Source organism: Sorex fumeus, unplaced genomic scaffold (genome assembly GCF_029834395.1).
Source record: "Sorex fumeus unplaced genomic scaffold, SorFum_2.1 ptg000129l, whole genome shotgun sequence".
Taxonomy (NCBI): domain Eukaryota; kingdom Metazoa; phylum Chordata; class Mammalia; order Eulipotyphla; family Soricidae; genus Sorex; species Sorex fumeus.
Window position 1 is genome coordinate 1,573,039 of NW_026606186.1, and position 20,809 is coordinate 1,593,847.

Here is a 20,809-nt window from a genome sequence, read left to right on the forward strand (position 1 = left end):
TGGCTATGGTGCAGTATTTTTAAAGGTGACACCGTTTTCCATCGTAAGAATTTATATAAAACTTAATTTATTCAGTTAATCCTCTGTTAATGAAAATTTAGGGACAAATTGGGAGAGTGTACTTATACAATGTAGATCATTTGATTAAGGACAATCCCTTGTATTTCATTTTCATACTTCTGCAAAAAATTCTAAAATAGAAATGCATGAACATTATCTTTGCCCATAATTATATTGTAGGGTAAAATCCTAAAGTAGAACTGCTGTACATACATGCTTTTAAGTTTGCTCTAGAAAGTTTAATTAAATTACACTCAATTAAAAGTTCAAGAAATATTATCCCTACTGGACACCTCTAATCCTGGTCAACCTGACTAGCTAATATTTAATTCTTCAGAAGTTTAAGAGGTAAAATTGTACTGTTATTTTAATGGAAACATGTGTGATTCTTCATTCTGAATACTTTCATGCAAAGTGTTTTTAAAATTTGAATTAGAGAAGTTAAAATATTGTGATTTTTTGTTTTAAACATGAAACCACAAGAAGTTTCATTTCTCGTTTTCCACTTCTCCACCAAAGTTGTCAGTTTTGTTTTTGCTCTACATCGAGGTCATTTGAGAGGGCATCTCATTAAATCACTGTCTTAGGCCAGGTTTGAGAAATTTGCTTTGCATATCATTTTTTAGTTTGCCATTAAAAAATATGTGTGTGCTTATGTCTTAGAATAATTGTTTATACTCAAGAATCCATTGAGATTATGCAGGAAAACATTTTCATGCGGAATCTCAATGTGAGCATTTATGCATATAAATGTGACAATACTTAATTGTGACCATGTAAAATTGGCTGCTAGATAAAGTGATTTGTGATGAAGTATGTGGTTCTCTGTAGATATTGAAAAAGATAAAAAAATTATTGATTTGTATTCTCTTTCTAAATATCAACTTTATTCTCTGATTAAAAAATAAATAGCCATAGGGATTGCAAACTCCATAAGGAAACATAATTTATTTATTCCTCTTTAAATCTTTTGGAAATGAATAGTGCATTGTATAGAGTAAACGTGGAACAGGTTATTTGTTCAACTATTTATTTATGTTTTGGGGACACACCAGGCAGGGCTCAGTGTTCATTCCTGATTCTGCTCAGGGATCATTTCCAGCTGTACTTAGAATAATAGTGGTGTCAGAGATGAAATCAAAGTCAGCCACATTCAAGTCAAGTGTCTTGAGTTCTGAATTGTTTCTCTGGCCCTGCTAAACATTTTAAGAAAGAATTTTCATTTATAATATTTTGATCACATTTATTAATATAGTTATACTAATACTGCCACTTTATTTGTATTTACTATATTTTTTTTGTTTTATTTTCTCCTTTTTGCAGTCTGTCAAGTACTTAAGTCTGACTATTAACAATAAGATGCAATAGATGCTTATCAACTGCATTTGTAAACCTCATGTTTGTGTTTGTGTGTGTGTTAGGAGCGGGGGGGGGATTTAGGGAGACCTTTTGTAAGTGGGTGACTATAATATGAAATCTAGAAAGCATCCATCGGTATAAAAAATTATGGTTTGCAGTACAGGCACTCAAAGGTCATTGTGTTTGCTTAGGGAGTTCAGTATTTTTATCTGAAGGTAAATTTCAGTACTTTTAGCTGAAGGGAAGGTACAACTGGAGTAGATTTTTTTTAACTGGGTGACAGCTTCAGGGTGTGGACATGACTGCCAGGGTTTCTGGAAGTGCAGGGAAGTGGGGAGAGTTAGCCCAACCCAACTCCAAGAAAGCCTTCAGATTTCAGTCACAAAATCCACATACCCAAATTTTTAGCAGATTAATATCTGTGAAGTACATCCCAAGACGGTGGAGTCTGACCAGGGGCATGGTGGTGACTTTGGTCTGTGGGAGCAAGTGGCTCCTAGGAGTTCTGTTTGGGTGGGCACTGGGCTAACCCACTGATGTGCCCTGATGATTCAGCCATGCGTGGGTCCAAGATGTACTGCAGCTTTTTGATCTCTTTTGAGATTTATTTATGAGTTTCTGGAGCAAGGCGAATAAATGAGCTTTTATGGTGGAGCTAGAGGTGGTTTGTGAACATGGCTCCTTCATACCTAAATTTTGGCAGTTTAATTTCTCAGAAAACTTGGTCCCCAGTTGACGGAGTACCGATGGAGGAATAGTGGTGACTGAGGGATGTCAGGAAGCCTGAGACATTATTCTCAGGCTGCCGGTGCTCTCACCCAGTGGGGTCAGGTTGTTCTCCTGGAAGTGGGGCTGCAGCAGCAGGGGTCAGGGTGACTATGGTGTGTGGTGTGGGTGGTCTGGGCAGGAGAATGTGGTCAGGGAGCATTCATCCCCATCTTGGTCAGGGAGCACTTGTCCCCAGGCAGCACTGGTCTCCAGGCAGCTGAAGCAGAGGGAGACTTTCCTCCAACATAGGATGTAGTGGCAGCGAGGGCTGATCCTGGGGAGTAGTGGCCATGGGGTTGCCCTGCCAGCAGCAAGCTGCCGGAACCACCTGAGCCCACCCCCTGGAATGCCGCTCCACCAGTTCTGGTGCCTACCACCACCTCCTCTCCTTGCCACTATAGATGAATGAAAATCTCATAAGACTTTGTGTTTCATTTTAATTTAACTTGTCATAAGAACATCCAACTTATTATTTGACACATTAGATATTTAAAGTAAGCTTTTCTTTTGTAATGCTCTAGGTAAATACTTGAATGCAATGACTATTCATCAAATACATTTAAGAAATGTAACTATATGAGGGAAAAGACAGAGATAAAAATAAAAATTTCTCATAAGATAGATTTTTACACTTGCAGTATCAAATTCGGTCTCTGCTATTTTCTTTTTCTTTTTTTTCCACCACGTGTATGTGAAGTCCAGTCCAAAAAGTCACTTACTGTTGGAGTACAGGGAGCTTAGGTTTATCAGGTTGTACCCATCACAGTGCTCCCGAGTCACTCCCATTACTTTGTCTGTCTGTAACCACTTCTATGCTCTTTTCCCCAACCACTTTGTAAGGTCTCATCCTTCTAGGACACTGAACTTGTACTATAAGTTAATATTGCCTTTCTCCTCTCCTCATGTCTTTTGAATAGTTTAATGCAATGTCCTTTTGTATAGATACAGGAAGACAATTAACTAATATGCTTTGTAACTTAGGAATTGATTTGCTTTGAATATTATTCACTCCTGGGCATCTGCCTTCTCAACTTAAGCTTCAATTGCCCTCACTTCCTAGCACCCCAAGGGCAGGGTCCCGACGTGGGACTGGATGGAATCAGGGCAAGCCGGTAAGTTATGTGCTACCCTGGCAGTGCGATGGGCCAGGCCAAGGTGCCACGATTCTTAACTGTAAGTTAAGAGTTTGATCATAGGCAAGTGCTGTCATGATCCAAAAGTAATGACGAGACTAGGACCCTGCTGCTAGGAATAGGAAAGATATCTGGCTTGAGCACTGCAGTCTGAGATCGAGATGGCCCTAGGAGAGCAATTCTATAAGCTCAAAGTATTTCTTACTGTGTCCATACAAAATGATTAATACTATGTATGCTTATATGTTGGTTGGACAAGGAGAGGAGAAACGCATCCTAGAAGCAGTTTTCCTGTGTGTCCTGACTAGCTTGGATGAGACTGAACTTTCTCCCCTTCAAACTGCCTTCAGTAAATGATTTCAGTATATTGAGTCAGTTTCTCTTATCTCACAGGAACCTAGCTGGCCTTAGGTATGCAGATCCCAGGTGCTAAGCCAGGCCTGATCTTTGGGATGTAGATGCCTGGCTCCAAGCTGGCTGATTTTGGAGATGTAGATTCCAAGCTCTAGCAGACTGGTCTTTATTGTGCTAATCCAAGTGTTTGTAGCTTGTAAAAGGATTACTGGCCTTTGGATGTAAAGAAACAATGTATGGTTTGCCTCTATGTTCTTTCTCTAACTCCTTTTGATGACATCACTATATTGGGCCCTTTAGAGGTACTATGATCTATATAAGGGAGATTTCAGGGCTCTCTGGGGGGACACGTGCATCAGAGAACCTGGGAAGATGGGGCTGAGGACAGAAGCTGAGAGAACAAAGGTGCACGTACTTGAGAGATCCTGGGGCCTCCATGACATACATCTCTTCCATGTAATAAACTGCTGCTAAGACCAACCAGCCTGGCCCCCGTTTCCTTCCTTCGCCTGACCATCGCCATCGACCCCCGTGGAGTGGACGGTCTGAGACTACCGAACGCAGGTGGCGGGAGAGATAGGCCGCTGCCGCTCCCTTGAGCCGCCGGCCTTTTTATTTTTTGTGTGTTTACACAACTTACTCTTTTTTTTTTCTTTTTGGGGTTACACCCAGTTTTGCACAGGGTTACTTCTGGCTCATGCACTCAGGAATTAATCCTGGCAGTGCACGGGGGACCATATGGTATGCTGGGAATCGACCCCGGGTTGGCAGCGTGCAAGGCAAATGCCCTATCCGCTGTGCTATCACTCCAGCCCCAAAGTCACTTACTCTTACTCATAGATTTGTAAAACACAAAGAATGTTAACTCAAAGAAAATAATTTAAAATAAGAACAGGAGTCTTCAGGAGGGCAAACCAGTTCACATTAATATTCTGGTAGATTTATTCTCCTCTTTTTTTTCTGGTAGGTACTTCTTTGTCTCACTTGTCTGAAGGCCTTTATCTTGTACACTAGTAGCCCTTTTAGAAGTACATTTGTAAATTTACTATTGCTTGACTTTTGTGAATGAGCTCTGTAGAAAATTGAAGCTGATTTCCCCACCCCCCTGTGGTTTGCACATTTGGTAAGTCATTTCTGTCTTAAGATCTAAAACAAGACTTGAAAATATTTTGAAGATTCAAGATGAATAATAGAGAAAGATTTCTTTCACTCAGCTTACCATCATACCCAACAGTTATGCATCAATTTATCTATTAACTTGTGACCCCAAGTAACTCTCTACTCTTAGTCACGCACATAGCTTCCTTTAAAGACAGTTATTCTCACTAAGATTCACTTCAAAGGTGATTCTAGAACGGACAAAAAGGAAATACCAGGTGAGTATAATATTTTAATATGAACCAAATGAAGTAAATATGTTTGTGACTGTATCTTGAACATATTTTCTTAAAATTGATTACAAGACTACATTATAATCTAACTTTAATGGGGAGCTTTTCAGTGGCATGATATAGAAAAATTATCTTAGAACGTCTTGAGAGATTACTTATCCCCTCATATTTATCAGTAAAATTATGGCAGTAACTTTGTATGGTCTAAACAAGTGAGAGAAAAGTAGAGATCAAACTTCAATGATCACACTTTAAATATTTTATTTTGCTTTTCTAACTTAGATGACATAGCCTGATTTTGTTAGGGTTCAAATTGATATATTTTCTAGAAACTTGTGGTAACGTCTTATTTTGTTTATTTTCCACTGCCCTGATTGTAGTAAAGTAGTTGTCAGGGTAATTTAACTGAGATAATAAAATTTTTTTGAATGTATGTGATTCTCTCTAAATCTGCATCTACATGCATATTTAACTAAATCTTGTTTAAGTTAACATGATAAAATATTATGGCTTTAAAAATATCCAAAATGGAGGGGCCAGAGAGATAGTACAGAGGGTAGGGCACTTGCTTTGCTTGCAGTTGACCCAGGTTTGATTACTGGCATCCTATATGGTCCCCCTAAATCCATCAGCAGTGACCCTAAGCACAGAGTCAAGAGTAATTCCTGATCATCACCAGATGTGGCCCAAAAGCCAAGAAAAAAAGCAAAATGGAGCATTATAAAGTGTATAATAAACTTTTAAATGCCATTATGAAAATTACATTTCATAACAGAGAATCTATGAATGATATGATAACATAGCAACTTAGTCAAATTTTAAAGTTTTTCTTTCAGAATTATATAAGATCTACAAAATTATGTCTAACTTCCTCTCACCACTGATACATTATGAGTTTAAAATGATACTAGGATATTTCTATAATTACTTAAAGCATAAAAAAGTACAATATTTTTGACATTATTTAAATATTTACAAAAAATAAAAGAAATAAATCGAAATAAGACAGTCTTAATATGTGTTAAATTAGATGTGATTTTTTTGATATCTAGTTGGAAAATTTATATTTTAGTTACAAAATTTTAAAGAAAAATTCAATAATTGGTAATAGAAAACCAATTATTTATATCTAATTTTTACCCATTATTTAAAATTACCCTTTTTTTATTAGGTATCTTTGATAATGTTATAATTAAATCATACTGCAATCTATTTGAGGGCCCTATGGATATAATATTATCAACTAGCATTTAGGTATTAAATATTAAAATGACCTGTTTAATGTCTCAACATTAAAAATTAAGGCAAAGGTTTTCTCATTTTATGACAAAATCTAGCTTATTAGTTGAGCTACTATTTTGAAGATATAATTTTTCTAAGACAAGGACGCTTGTGATTTATAGTAGTGCTTTGTTGATTTCCCCAATATTTGAGATACATAATAATGTCAATGATATTTAAGATGAATTTGATCTAAGTATCTAAAGGTAATGTTAAGCCTTATCTTATTTTTAAAGCTAATATTAAGAAGTAACATACTAGTTATTTTGATTAAAAACAGAGTAAAAGCTTGATCCTCTTTCTCTTGAATCAACTGGTATTTACTATAATTTGCTTGCTGATACAAAGTCTTTGGAGGTTGATGCAATTACATGTTTTTCATTTCAAAGACTTTAAAAAGAATATATGTATAGGACTGGGCTGATAGTACAGTGGTTAGGGTATTTGCCTTGCAGTAATAGATGGGGTTCTCTGCCTGGCACCACATACAATCCCTTGAGCCCTGTCAGGAGTGATCCCTAAGTGCAAAGCCAGAAATATGCCCTAAGCAACCCAGAATACAACCACAAAAAAAGAGAAATTATATATGTATATATATAAAAACATTTTATATGCTTATACAGTTTATATATATATAAACTGGATCAATAAATATTAAGTGAAGGAATTCAAGAAATTTAAGAAGGTTTCTGAGTTTGGGAAAATTGTATGTATATACAATACCATGAATATTATAGATATTTCACTTAATTGAATTCAGAGTTTGTATCTTCTATCACTGAATCAATTCTTGAGATTATTTCTATGCATTCATCAAATAATGATGTAGGAAATGTGCAGGATTAATATTTTAATTAAAACAGGACAATAATCTGCATGAGGGTATAGCTTTGCATTTGATGACTTCCAATTATAGTAGTAGAAATGTTTTCATTTGATAACAGGATAAGATAACTGGATAATTAAAACATGTAACTAAAGCAAAGGCATATACTAATTTATAAAAGCAATGAAAACAAAAGAGCCTAGTAAGCCCCCACTGAAAGTAGTTATTACATCATTATAATGAGCTACACAGCTACCAATATATCTTTAAGGGCAAAAAAAGTCAAATTTTGCCCTAAACTTACTTTCTAGAATACCCTAGAAGACAGATAAAGTACCAAATCATGAACACAATGCAAATTTTATCTCCCATGAGTTTTTGCCTATCCAAAGTCAATGTCCGTGGTATAGGATGAAAGACAATATCGGAAAATGGTGATGAATCACCATACAAAGCTTTCAATTCCAGGTCAGAACCTTACTTTGTAACTCAGGAAACAACAGTTAATGTGCATAGGTATGTTGTTTTATTATTATTCTTACTACTCCTACTACTTGCTTTGCTAGCACATTTCTTAGAGATGAAAACCAACAGAATCCTTTGTAGGTAGTCCACTTTGAAGCTGAATATGCAAAGGGTGGTGTGGATTAAGGTATCATATTTCTCAAAAAGAAAAAGACCTGAAAAATGCATTAATCATCTTGAAGGAAGGAACTGGTTCAAGTAGGAGTCTTAATCTCAGAGTTCAAGGACACAGAGGAGTTAAAGTTGCATGTTGAACTTGATTGGAAAAGGTCAAAACAGGCCACTCAGCTGAAAGAAACAGCACATGACCTAGATGAATCCACAAAACAAAGGATTTTCCTATCCATTGCTTTCAAAATTAACTCTAGTATTTATGAAGCATGTTGCTGCATTACTGTTTCTTTGTTGCTTGACACAAATTAAACCTCCAGTAGATCAAAAGAGCTTTAAATGTCAAGTTCCTTTTAGAGGGACACAGACCTCTTCCTCCTTCTGACAAAATCTTCTGCTTGAACCAAATTGGAGAAAACCTTTGTGAGGTGACTATCTGATGTCTCGGTGCTGTTCCCAAAGTCATGGTTCTTCAGGCAAGGGCACAAGCACTGCACAATGGCCCTGCGGGTATAGCTGTCAAAGATATAGTAAATAAAAGGGTTGACACAGCTGTTGGCAAATGCCAGAGGCCCACTCACCTCCATGGCCAGCTTGAGAAAGTCTGGGGAAAAGTAGCGCTCCTGCTCTTTCTGTAACCCTGAGATAATGGCCAGGAGCTTGAAAGTGTTAAAGGGTAGCCAGGAGAAGACAAAGGCAGCCACAACAATCAAGATGATCTTTATTGATTTCCTCAGTTTTTTGTTATGCTTTCCTGACTGCTGGTAATGGACGCACAGCTTCCTTGTGATACAACAGTAGCAGGTCACAATACTCACTAAAGGAACAAAGAAGGTGAAAATTAAGGCCACCAGGGCCCAGGTCAGTTTGATTGGAGAGGCCTTCTTCTCGGCACAGTACGGTTTGCCACCAAGAAAGGTGAGCTCTCGAGACAGAAGAATAGGCAACCCCAGGAGGAAGGAGATGAACCAGATGATGACACAGACTCCATACGCACACTCTCTCCTTCGGATTTTCCTGGATACAACTGGACACATGATGGCCAGGTAGCGGTCAACACTCATGCAGGTGAGCAAGAAGACACTGCAGTGCATGTTGACTGAGATCACGTAGGAGCTGCCTTTGCACAGGAAAGAGCCCGTCCGCCACTGTCCCAAAGACGCTTCTTTGTCCACCCAGAGAGGCAATGTGACAAGGAAAATGAAATCAGAGGCAGCCAGGTTGATGATAAAGATGTCAATCAGTCTTTTGCTGCCCTGTTTAAAATGCAAAGCAGTCACCAGGCTGAGGTTTCCCAACACTCCCATCACGAACAAGGCTGTGTAGAAGATGGGTAGCAAGATCGAGGTGAAAGGAACGTGGTTGCTGGTCTCCACGATTGCAGGATTCTGGCTTGGAGAATAGTAATAATCCAAATCCAAATACACCGTGGTTTCTTGCTGGTCCATCACTAAAGACCAGGTGCAAATCAGTAAGTGTCCTTATTAAGGAAATTTTGGTGTGAGTCTTAGAAACCTCAGGGCAGCTTCTTTTATATAGTGTCTATCTCCCTCCACCCACCCCACCCCACTGTTACAGAACTTTGAATAAGTATAAAAACATATTTAAAAACTTGTCTACCAATCCTCAGAAAGGGCGCACGAAGAATGCCACTCTGATTGGTGTGGGGCTGTGGTTGTGGTTTACTTTATTTTTCTTTTGCCCATGAAACTGAGGGGCTTTCTTTTTTTTTTTTCTGTTTTAGTTTTCTTCCTTTTTTTCTTCAAGGTGTTAATATATTTTTTCAAACCCAGTAATGAAAAGAATTACCTTTTCTTTCTACTTTAAAGGCATTTTTGTTTTCTGACAGCGAAAATTGAGAATTGGACTTCATTTCAAATATAGAATGCTGTTTTAATTTTAGAATTTAAAGGTGATTATGTTGAAGATGCCTCTTAAAAATTTACATTGTTGTGATGTGAAGAAAATTAGTCTTTCATAGAAAACAGTTGAATTAATGATTTTATATAGCAAAAAATTGCATTAAATGATTTTGTTTAGGAAAACTCCCTTTTTATGTGATCCAGTATAATTTGCAAAGACAAATGCATTGAGTTTTAAATATATTATTTTGTCAAATTGTAAGCATTTTGTTATTTTTGTAGCATGCTAACGAATCACGAATCACGACCATCCTGTTATTCATCGATTGCCTCTAGCAGGCCCCAGTAATGTCTCCTTCATCCTAGCCCTGAGATTATATTCAAAGCTCTTTAGGAGAATGAGACCCATCATTGTTATTGGTATTTGGCATATTGGGTACGCCACAGGGAGTTTGCCAGACTCATTGTAGCATGCTAACAATGGGATAAAAAAATCACAAATTTCTATTTTTACACCTTTATCTGCAATTGTAAGTCAACCAATAAAATTTCCTTTTATTACAAGGATGTTAAAATGCCTGATCTGGGTCTACACCCCTATTATCCCCCCAAGACAATTTTTAAAAAATGTTTATTAGTGAAACAACATGAGGTACAGTTGTAGACTTACAAATTTTTGTGCTTGGGTTTCAGTTATACAATGATCGAGTACCCATCCCTCCATCTGTGCCCATTTGCCACCACCAATGATCCCAGTATCCTTCCAACTCCCCCATTCTCCTCCATCCCACCTCGCCTCTGTGGCAGGGCAATCCCTTTTGTTCTCTCTCTCCTTTTGGGTTCTGTGGTTTGCAAAAGAGGCATTGAGTGGCAATTATGTTCGGTCTATAGTCTACTTTCAGCATGCAAACTCCCATCCTGGGAGTATCTGCCCAACACCCTTTACTTGGTGCTCCCTTGTCTATCTGAGCTGCCTTTCCCCCTAGCATGTGCAGCTGGCCTCCAAGCCATGAAGTAAACCTCCTGGAACTTATCTCAGCTATTCTTGGGTGTTAGTCTCCTATTTTGTTACTTGTATGTTCCCCAGATGAATGCAATCATTCTATGCCAAGACAATTTTTTTTTACTAGAGCCTAGCTTCCCTCTCATCTTTTTTTCTTCACACTTCATCTTTGTCATAGTGCTTTTGTAGCTTTGATATGGCTTTTCATTAGTACCCCTAAACATCAGTGAGCTTCACTTTTAGAATTATTGACCTGGTCACAGACATAGCTATATTAAGTTATGTAAAAATAGAATGCCAACATTTCCCCTCAATGTTCCCACCCTTTAAATATTTTTTTCGGACCATACCAGTGCTTAAGGGAGATCCTACTCAGTGCTCAAGGGTCACACTCCTGGAGGTGTGACCTCTGAGCACACAACCAGGGAAATACATGGTGTTAATTAAAATCTGTGTACTAAGCATGCACACCAGTATTTTGAGCTCTCTTCCTGGCCCCTCTGCATTCCCTGTTAAATAAGAAGACCATAATCAAATTGAGCAACTTGTGAAAATGACCCCATTTATTTCCAGATTTTATCGACTAAAGTGGCTCACAGTTCTTTCACACTCTTCTTTCGTCTATCTCACTTAGTCTCCAAAATTCCAGTTTCAGGTTTACATTACTATTGTGTAGAAGAAAATACTATTGTGTAGAAGAAAATATTTGTACTTATTTTGTTTTTTTCTGCTGAATCTTGACATTTCTTTCATATTAACATATCAAAAATAACAGCCCTGTTTTTGTATCACTCTCCTTCTCTCTTCTTCCTAATATGGGTTGATGTCATCTCAGTCCCAGGTGTATAAACCTAGATCACGATCATGAAGGTATATAAAGGAGTGTCATGGATCTTCTTATCAGGGAAGCCCCAAGTAAAAATCACTTGGAAGATGATTTGTGGACCTAGACCTTTGTATTCTGTGTCTCTGGCTATTCACTGGGACACATTCGTTACGAAATGCAGTATGCAGATGAGATACTAATTAATCTCTCAGAATTTCTGGGTTAGAAATTTTTCCCACTAGGCATCCCTAAATATTTAAGTGAATCCATTGTGTCAAAAAGTTTGAAATAGCATAATATTTACTTGCAAAGATTGATAGAGGTAAAGGTAAAGGTAAAGGCCCTCCCGTTGATCGTCGATTTGCTCAAGCGGGCCCAGTAACGTCTCCATTGGAGACTTTGTTGTTACTGTGTTTGGCATATCAAATACTCTCGGTAGCTCTCCGAGAGGGGCGGAGGAATCGAACTCGGGTCGGCCATGTTGGCCGCTTGTAAGGCGAACGCCCTACCGCTGTGCTATCGCTCCAGGATAGAGGTAAACAATGTATAAATACTATGTATATATGTATATGTATTAAAAGGTTCAAATCACATATAATACATATAATTGGCTATAAAGTATTATACGTACATCTAGATATGAATTTATGCTTTAATTGTGAGATTAGAATATTGCATTCTGCAATCAGAATGTCTTTGGTATTTGAGAAGGTTAAGATTAACTCAGATCCTAATATATTTGAAAAAATGCTTTTAGGTGTTTCAAGAATTCAACACAAAACAATGAAAGAATTTATGTTCACAACATATAGCAAAATATGTAAGTATATTTATCTTACGGGCCTTTTTTTGGTAACATTAAAAAACTGGTCTTTTGATACAGGTTATCTCAAATAAATCTGATTTTTTTCAGCAAACTTTCTATTTCTTTTGGTGCATCAGTGGGTGATTCTCATGGTCTATTCAGAGCCCAAAGCTTAGTGGTTGCTCTGGCAGTACCCAGGAGACTGTTTCATGCTGGAGATTGAACCTGGGGTTTCAGCATGAAAAATATGTGCACCAGCCTTTGATTTATATTCCAAACACTCCTAAGCAAACTTTGAAGCAGCAGCAGATAAAAATATTTCGTTTTCCGGGGTATGGTGCCGCCAGCAGGTCAATCTGTACCTGTGCGGTGAGTGCACCAGCAGCCTGATGGCGCCTTCGGACTTCCAGATACCCCAAAATTGCTGCTGTGCCTTTGGCCAGACCCCAAAAACTTGGGGCAAAGTTTACCAAGAAAGTAAACGGCCAAAAGTTAGATATGTGGGAAACACACCCACAAACCACTTCCGGCTCAGTATATAATTGAAGGTATGGCCTCTCTGGTTCCTGATTGAACTGCTTAATGGCCATGATCACAGAAACTCAGAAACAAATCTCGAAACCCAGTGGCTTTTGGCAGAAATGCGTCCGGTCCCTGCAGTAGGTTACTGGTGCTGGGCCAACCCAGGTAGGAATAGGTTTCGTGCCTTGGCCTGTTCCCCCTGGTGACCCGATGACCGCCATCCTCCAGAGGCCACTGGACAGTCAGGTTTGGGCCCACAGTGACGAGACACGCAGGGCCTCACAGGATGGAGGTGGAGCCGGTCCTGTCCTCCCCACCCCAACGAGACCCCAAGTCATCGCCCACAAATGGCCTCTCTGGCTCCTGATCAAGCTGCTTAATGGACATGATCTCAGACACTCAGAAACAAATCTCGAAACCCAGTGGCTTTTGACAGAAATGCATCAAACCCCACAGTAGGTTACTGTTGCTGGGCCATCCTAGGGGAGAAAGGGTGTTGTCACTTCGCCTGCTCCCCCTTGGCGGCTTGGTGACCATCATCCTCCAGAGGCCATTGGATAGTCAGGCTTGGGCCCACAGTGACGAAACTTGTTGGATCTCACAGGATGGGGGTGGAGTCGGTTCTGTCCTCCCCCTCCCAATGAGACCACAAGTCATCGTCCACGAATGTCCTCTCTGGCTCCTGATCAAGCTGCTTAACGGCCATGATCTCAGAGACTCAGAAACAAATCTCAAAACCCAGCGGCTTTTGGCAGAAATGCGTCGAACCCCACAGTAGGTTACTGTTGCCGGGCCATCTCAGTGGGGAAAGGGTGTTGTCCCTCCGCCTGCTTCCCCTTGGTGGCTCGGTGGCCATCATCCTTCAGAGGCCATTGGACAGTCAGGTTTGGGCCCACAGTGACGAGATATTTTGGGCCTCACAGGATGGGGGTGGAGCCAGTCCTGTCCTCCCCACCCCAACAAGACCCCAAGTCATGGCTCACAAATGGCCTTTCTGGCTCCTGATCAACCTGCTTAACGGCCATGATCCCAAAGACTCAGGAGCAAACCTTGGAACCCAGCAGGTTTTGGTAGAAATCCCTCCAGATTTAAGTGTTAAAATTTTGGAATTTTAAAATTGCATGGCCACTACTGCAGCCATGCGACATCATATGTTATTCATAACCAGCAATAGAAAACAAATTGTCTACTGTTGCCTTTTCAGCAAAGGTTCTGAGTGTTGGGGTAAAATCTCAAATAATAATGGTGGGTCTGGTGTCAAAATATTGAATGTGATCAAAGTAGAGAGAGTAATATGGAAATCATCTGCCCCATAGGTAGGGGGAGGGTGTGGGATGGGGGTATACTGGGGTTTTGCGGGGTGGAGAATGGGCACTGGTGAAAGTATGGGTGTTTTATTGTATGACCAAGACTTAGACCCAAAAACTTTGAAACTGCTCTCACGGTGATTCAATAAATAAAATTATAAAAAATAAAAAAAAGTAAGGTGGAGTTCATGCACAATTCAATCAGCTAACCAGTGGCTTAATAAATAGCAGTACTCCTACATAAAAACAAATTTGGTTTTTCAAAATAGTAACTTTGGAAGATGGAAATTCATAGTAGAATGTTGTAACATGAGGATTGGTCAAGAGGTCCACCAGGGATCAACAGTATCTTATCACTCAATCAGAAGCAAATTAAATATTTTAAGCAAAAAATAAGGAGAGGGAGGGAATAACATAGTACTAGACATTTAATAACAGAAAGAGTGCAAAGCTATCATAAAACCCACAATAAAAGTTGACTAGAAAAAGTAGGGAAGACTGTAGTTATAAATAAGCTCAGTGCAACAGTGGTTTTTAAGACTAGAATACTTTTTATAATAAACCTGAGTCTATCACCAATAAAATAACCAATACATATGGACTGAAATTTAAGAGCAAAATGGCTGTAATAAACATATGTAAAGGTAGTATAAACAGGATGGTGACAAAAAAAGAGTAGGATGTATATATTATCACTGAATCACAGCATGCATCCCACCTGTTAATTGTTTTCCTAAACAAAGTAAAAAAGCAAAAGCAAAACAAACTCAATTTTCCTCTCCCTTCTCTGGTAGAAGCAGAGCTTCCATCTCTGGATTCTCTATGAATTTTTACAACGCTGTTTATAAAGAACTTATTACCTCACTTCACAATTAGGATTTTGTTGTCTGAACTCCTCAGCTGATGATGAACAACTTGGAAGTCAGATAATCACTATCTCTCTACTAGCCTGGAGCACAAAGTAGTTAACCTACCAAAGTCTTTTTTTTTTTCTTTTTGAGTCACACCCGGCAATGCACAGGGGTTACTCCTGGCTCTTCACTCAGGAATTACTCCTGGTGGTGCTCAGGGGACCACATGGGATGCTGGAACTCGAACCCAGGTCGGCCGCATGCAAGGCAAACACTCTACCCACTGTGCTATCGCTCCAGCCCCTTAAAAAAAAACTTTCAAATTTATTGTCTAATTAATTAGTTTGTTATTAACTTAACATTGTATTATAATATTACGAATGGAGTGAGTAGGGTGTTTGCATGCGGCCTACCCGGATTCGATTTCTCTGTCCCTCTCGGAGAGCCCGGCAAGCTACTGAGAGTATCTCGCCCGCATGGCAGAGCCTGGCAATCTTCCCGTGGTATATTCACATGCCACTAACAGTAACAACAAGTCTCACAATGGAGATGTTACTAGTGCCCGCTTGAGCAAATCAACGAACAACGGAATGACAATGCAGTGCTATTATAATATTACATAGGTTCTAGGTATGCATCAGTATAAATCCACATTTGTATATGATAAAATCAAGCACACCTCTAAATGTTCGAGTTTTTCAAAGCCATTATTTTACAGCTGTGGATGTCAGGCTACTACTAAGGCACCTACTAAGTTGCAGCTTTCCAAATTTCTCAGATCCTTTGGATCACGATCATTTGGAGTAAACTCAGAACCGCAGAATTAAACATCCAAAGTGAATACGTATCTCGAGGAGTGGAGGCTGGGGTGGTGCAAACCCACTGTGCTCTGGGCTTACTCCCGCACTCAGGGATCACTCCTGGCAGAGCTCAGCCACTATATGCAGTGTCGGAAGTCCAACCCAGGGCAGTTGGTGCAAGGCAAGTGCCTTACCCCTGTATTATAGCTCCGTCCCCTGCCCTCCCCCACCAAGTGATTTTTACACACACTAAGGTTTAGAATCAATGTTTTACTTTATCATATTTTATTTTTCTTTTCAAGAAACACCTCCTGGCAGTGCTTAGAAGCTGGCTCTTGCCTCTTGAGCTGGGGGAGAAGGCAGCTAGCATAGGGATCACTAAGTCAATGATGGTTGGAGGAATTGTTCAGGATGGGAGATGTAGATGTGTGCTGAAAGTAGATAAAGGACCAAACGTAATTGCCTCTCAGTATCTATATTGCAAACCATAATGCCCCAAAGTGGAGAGAGAGTGTGGGGGAATTTGTCTGCCATAGAGACAGAAGGACGGGTGGGATATTGGGGGGGTGGGGGTGGGCGGGGATACTGAGCATATTGGTGGTGGAAAATGTGCACTGGTGGAGTGATGGGTGTTTGATCATTGTATGACTGAAACTCAAATATAAAAACTTTGTAACTGTATCTCATGGTGATTCAACAAAAAAAAAAAAAAAAGAAAAGAAGAAGCTACCTCTGTGTTTTGGGGCCACTCCCAGTGGTGCTAAAGGGCCCATCTGTGGTGCCAAGTATAGAACTAGTCACGGCTGCACTTAGGTTAAGTGCCTTAGTTTGGGCATTCTCTCTCCAACTCCTAAAGGTTGTATATTCTTTTTGCGGGGAGGGTGTGGGAGGAAAGCGAGGTTTTGAACCACACCCAGTGGTGATCAGAGGCTGTTTCTGGCTCAAGAATGATCCCTGAGTATGCTCGGGCCATATGTGTTGCTGGATTGAGACAAGGCCAGCTGAAGGGGCTGCATGCTAAGTTATCACTTGTACTATCTCTCCAGTTCTAACTATTTTAACTTATATTGCTTAAACAAATGGTATAGTTTGCTTTATTACTGTTTGGCTAACTTCAAAGAATTATTTACAAATTTTCCTTAAAATAAAAGTTTTTGGTGGGTCAGAATGATGGTACAGTGGGTAGGGCACTTGCCATATCTGTGACAAACCAGGCTCAGCTCTTGATGCCCCACAGGGTCCTTCGAGCCCCACCAGAAGTTATCCTTGAGTGTGAGCCAGGAGTGAGATGGGTGTGGCACAAAGCAAAAGAAAAAAATTAAATTTCTTTGAAGTCTAGCCAAAGGGCTATGTTGCTATAGCAACCTTTTCTTATCAGACTGCATGTTGTAGACTTGGGTTTGTTTTTTTTTTCTTTTTGGTCTGTTTTCATTTCTACCCTTATCTTCTTGTACATTTCCTTCTGGAACTGTAGGTTAATAGATTTTCTAAATGACTCTTTAGTAGTTTAGCTATGATTATCTTATTTGGGAACTAAACCTTTTTTAACAAAAAGAATTGAGTCATCGAGTTTTAGAGCTTCAAGTGATATTTTGTGACACTAGAGTAAAATAAGGACACTTGGACCATCCCTCGGTCATAAGCTTAAGACTCATATAAATTACTTAAAAATAAAAGGCAATTAAAATTTCTCATCCATTTGCCATCCTTGAAAAATATGTGCAACTCGATAACTGTATTGTTAAGAAGAAAGAACTGTCTTTTGACACGTTTTTCTATTTGCCATGTTCTTGATTGAGTTTTATAATTGTTCATACTGGATTGGTGTAAGAAAATCAAAATATTTATACATTTTTTTGAGGATGATTATCAACTGGAACCCAGAGGTTGCATGTATTTCTATTTTTCTCCTTTCACACCCCAAAGTTCAGACTCCAGGACAAAAGTAAGGGAGAAAACATAATGTAGGTATATCTTACTAAACAATTCTAGTCCCTAAAATCTGTGCAAGTAAAGAATAGAAATAGGGCCAAGGAAACAGCTCTATGGATTGGAACGCATATTTTGTATGCAGGAGACAGGTTTGATTTCACCACGTACAGTGGCCCCCAACTCCCATGTGAGTTGGGGTGACAGTTATAGGTGTGATCACAACTCAGGTACTTTTCTGGTGTGTTCCCCAAACAAACAAAATTGAAGTGTTTAAAGGAATTTGGTATTGAAGAAAATTTATGCACAAAGAATTTTTCTGTAAGCATTGAAATATTACCAAATTCAAAAAAACAAATATCTAGATTTTCAGCCTTGGGGTTTATTTAAAATGTAGTATAACACCTTCCTGATGAAACTAAATTGATCTTTACCAAATTAAGCCATGGGTCTAATTCAACTTTGCTTTTTATAATCTCTCCAAGGTTTTAAATCAGCTTTAAAATTTGTGGAAAATGTGATAGGCCAGCTTTTGTTTCCCAAACGACTGATAAGGAACACAAGCAGGAAATTAATTTTGTTAACTTAGTAAGAATTTATTTTACCTATTAACATAGCAAGTATACAGAGAAAATCAGAAAACTTTACATGTGCACATACATGATATGTATTTGGTGATTCTGGGCTTGGATGTACTGCAGCAGTTCCAATCCTCTGTGTTTAGTAGGTCAAGATGTTTGCAAGCTCTTACATGCAGACACTTTCAGGTTCATGCTCAACTGATGAATCATATGTGTCTTGTATTTTCCAGGCATTCTGTAGACTTAATGGGTAGAATGGTCATCCTCTTTTGCCGGGTCCTCCCCAAAGCATCCATCTTCTGAGTCATGAAGACTTACATAGGCTTTGAGTTCAGCCTGAGGTACTATTTTAGGTTCTCCTAAGAGAAGATGCCTGAAATCTGGTGCTGAGAAGTCTTTCCTTTAAAAGTAGCCCAGCAGTTCATAAACGTGCTGAAGTGAGTAGGGCAAGCTTCCTCTATAAATGACTTAATTTTCAGCAAGCAGAAGGATGGAACTTTTTTCCCCCACATTGTCAAAAAGGGAAGTTTAATGGGACTGTTCTGCCCTAATTCCAGAAAAGTCTGAGAGAACAGAGTATGATTAAAATCAGTTATTTTATTGAGGAAGAGAAGTTACTCCAATGTTCCCTGATAGAGGGAAATGGGAGGAAGTGGGAAGTCAGGTATGCTGGAGAGAACCACAAGCTCTGCCAACATTGTCAGAATCCAGGCTTTTCTGGATCTTTCCTTGGTTTGCGTCTATGGATAAGCAAAGGGTTCTGGAGCCCAAATGAGATAAGAATCTTTCAGCTGTCAACCAAGAGGCTTTAAGGTCTTCTCTCAGTCAAGGCATTCAGTGAAAATACAATTTATTTTTCAGAATCTTCTGGAGAATTAAATAGTCTCTTTCACATCGCATTACCATGCTCCCTGTTCTTGATCCTCTTTTCCATGTACTCTTTCTTCAAGCATTTTCTCATCTCTTGACCAAGATCATTGCAATGACCAAAAAATTTCAGAAAGCTGTGATTTTTGTGACATTCCTTAAGCAAGTTTATCAAGATGTTGCACTCTTCAGTGCGCAAGTGTGGAGATAGATGCAAGGATGCACCTTTAGGAAGAGGTGACTGAGCCCAGCAGAACAACCTGGACGGCAGCCCCACCGGGTGCCTACAGCGAAGCCAGGGTGATGTGCTCAGTGCTGACTCGCCGGGCCCGGCCCAAGGATGGAACTGTCAAAAGTTTTTCATGCTGACTCTACTTAAGTAGTCATATCAGCGATAGCACACCAAATAGGTGCAAATACTAATAATTAAGTTATTGTTAGCTATGCCCCAAACTGTGGCATGGGCATTTTATATGTATTTATTCATTTAATCCTCAAGATGATCGTGTAAGATAAGTGCTATTGTAAACATACATATTTTGAAGAAAAGAAAACCAAGATTTTAAGAGGTAAAATGAATTGTTAGTTGGAAAGCACATTAGTTCATCCTAGGTTTAAGTTTGAGAAATTGCGACCCTCCCTGGACTCAGTTCCCTTATTGGTAAATTCAGAAGACATATTTCGCTTCCTTTTTCAAACTTCTCTTTAATCTAATCTGATATATGTGACTTTACTGGAGAGGTAATTGTGAAGGTAGGGGATTTCCAATCAAGGCCAAATAATGGCAACATATCCATAGTGCATAAATACACGAAGGACTCAGATTGCACATTAAGTGCCTGTGTGCCCCACTACTTTCTCTACTGAAGAGAAAGTGTCTCTGACAAAGTTTTGCTGATCAGCTATTGCACAGGGAAATCCAGTCACAGTTTGGATATTTATATTTGGCGATCTTCTTACTTTTCTGATGTACTGGATATAAACAGCTGTTCTTCAATTCTGGTGAAGGAACGGTAACTACAGACAGAAAACAGATAACAGAAAACAGCCTTCAATCTGTCAGTGGAGTCACATTTTAATATCAACTTGGGGTTCCCAAGTTTCTTCTGTGGCAGGATTAAGTCCTCAGGCTTGGGGCATGGGTTAGGGTTAAAGAAACCTGTTCTTAAGGCAGTTGTCTTTGTAATAATACATATCTGCATAAACCTCATATGGTTTTATGGTGGGTCCATAAAACCATAAGGAAGAGGCCCCGCCCTGTCTCTTAATTTCTATACCATAACTAAAGACTCGGAACCATTTTGCTGCCTCTGTCCTACACAGAAACCTCCAAGGTCCAATCTGCTTAAGTCAAACGCTTCCCCCAAATTGTCTTTTCTTACTACTTTTTAATTCATGCTTTTTGAAATATTTGGTATATTGACTAGAATTGAGTACTTTTTTGCTTTTGTTTTGTTTTGGGGGCCACTTCTGATTGTACTCAAGGCTCATTACTGGCTCTGCGTGCAGGGATCATTCCTGGCCGGCTCAGAGGACCATAAGCCATGCCAGGGACTGAATGTGGATTGGCCTCCTGCAAGGCAAGTGCCCTCTCAGTATACTATCTCTCCAGTCCCAATAATTTTCTAAGATTAAAATATGCATATTT

General features: G+C 39.3%; 1 protein-coding gene and 1 pseudogene across 1 annotated transcript; both read right to left on the reverse strand.

Annotated features, from left to right (window-relative positions):
- Window positions 1–8,161: 8,161 nt before the first annotated feature.
- GPR15 (G protein-coupled receptor 15) lies at window positions 8,162–9,256 on the reverse strand. Its single transcript, XM_056138716.1, has one exon. The coding sequence runs from the start codon at window positions 9,254–9,256 to the stop codon at window positions 8,162–8,164; it is 1,095 nt and encodes a 364-aa protein (XP_055994691.1).
- A 9,888-nt stretch (window positions 9,257–19,144) lies between these two features.
- Window positions 19,145–20,355, reverse strand: LOC130045707 (COX assembly mitochondrial protein 2 homolog; annotated as a pseudogene).
- Between the last annotated feature and the right edge of the window lie 454 nt (window positions 20,356–20,809).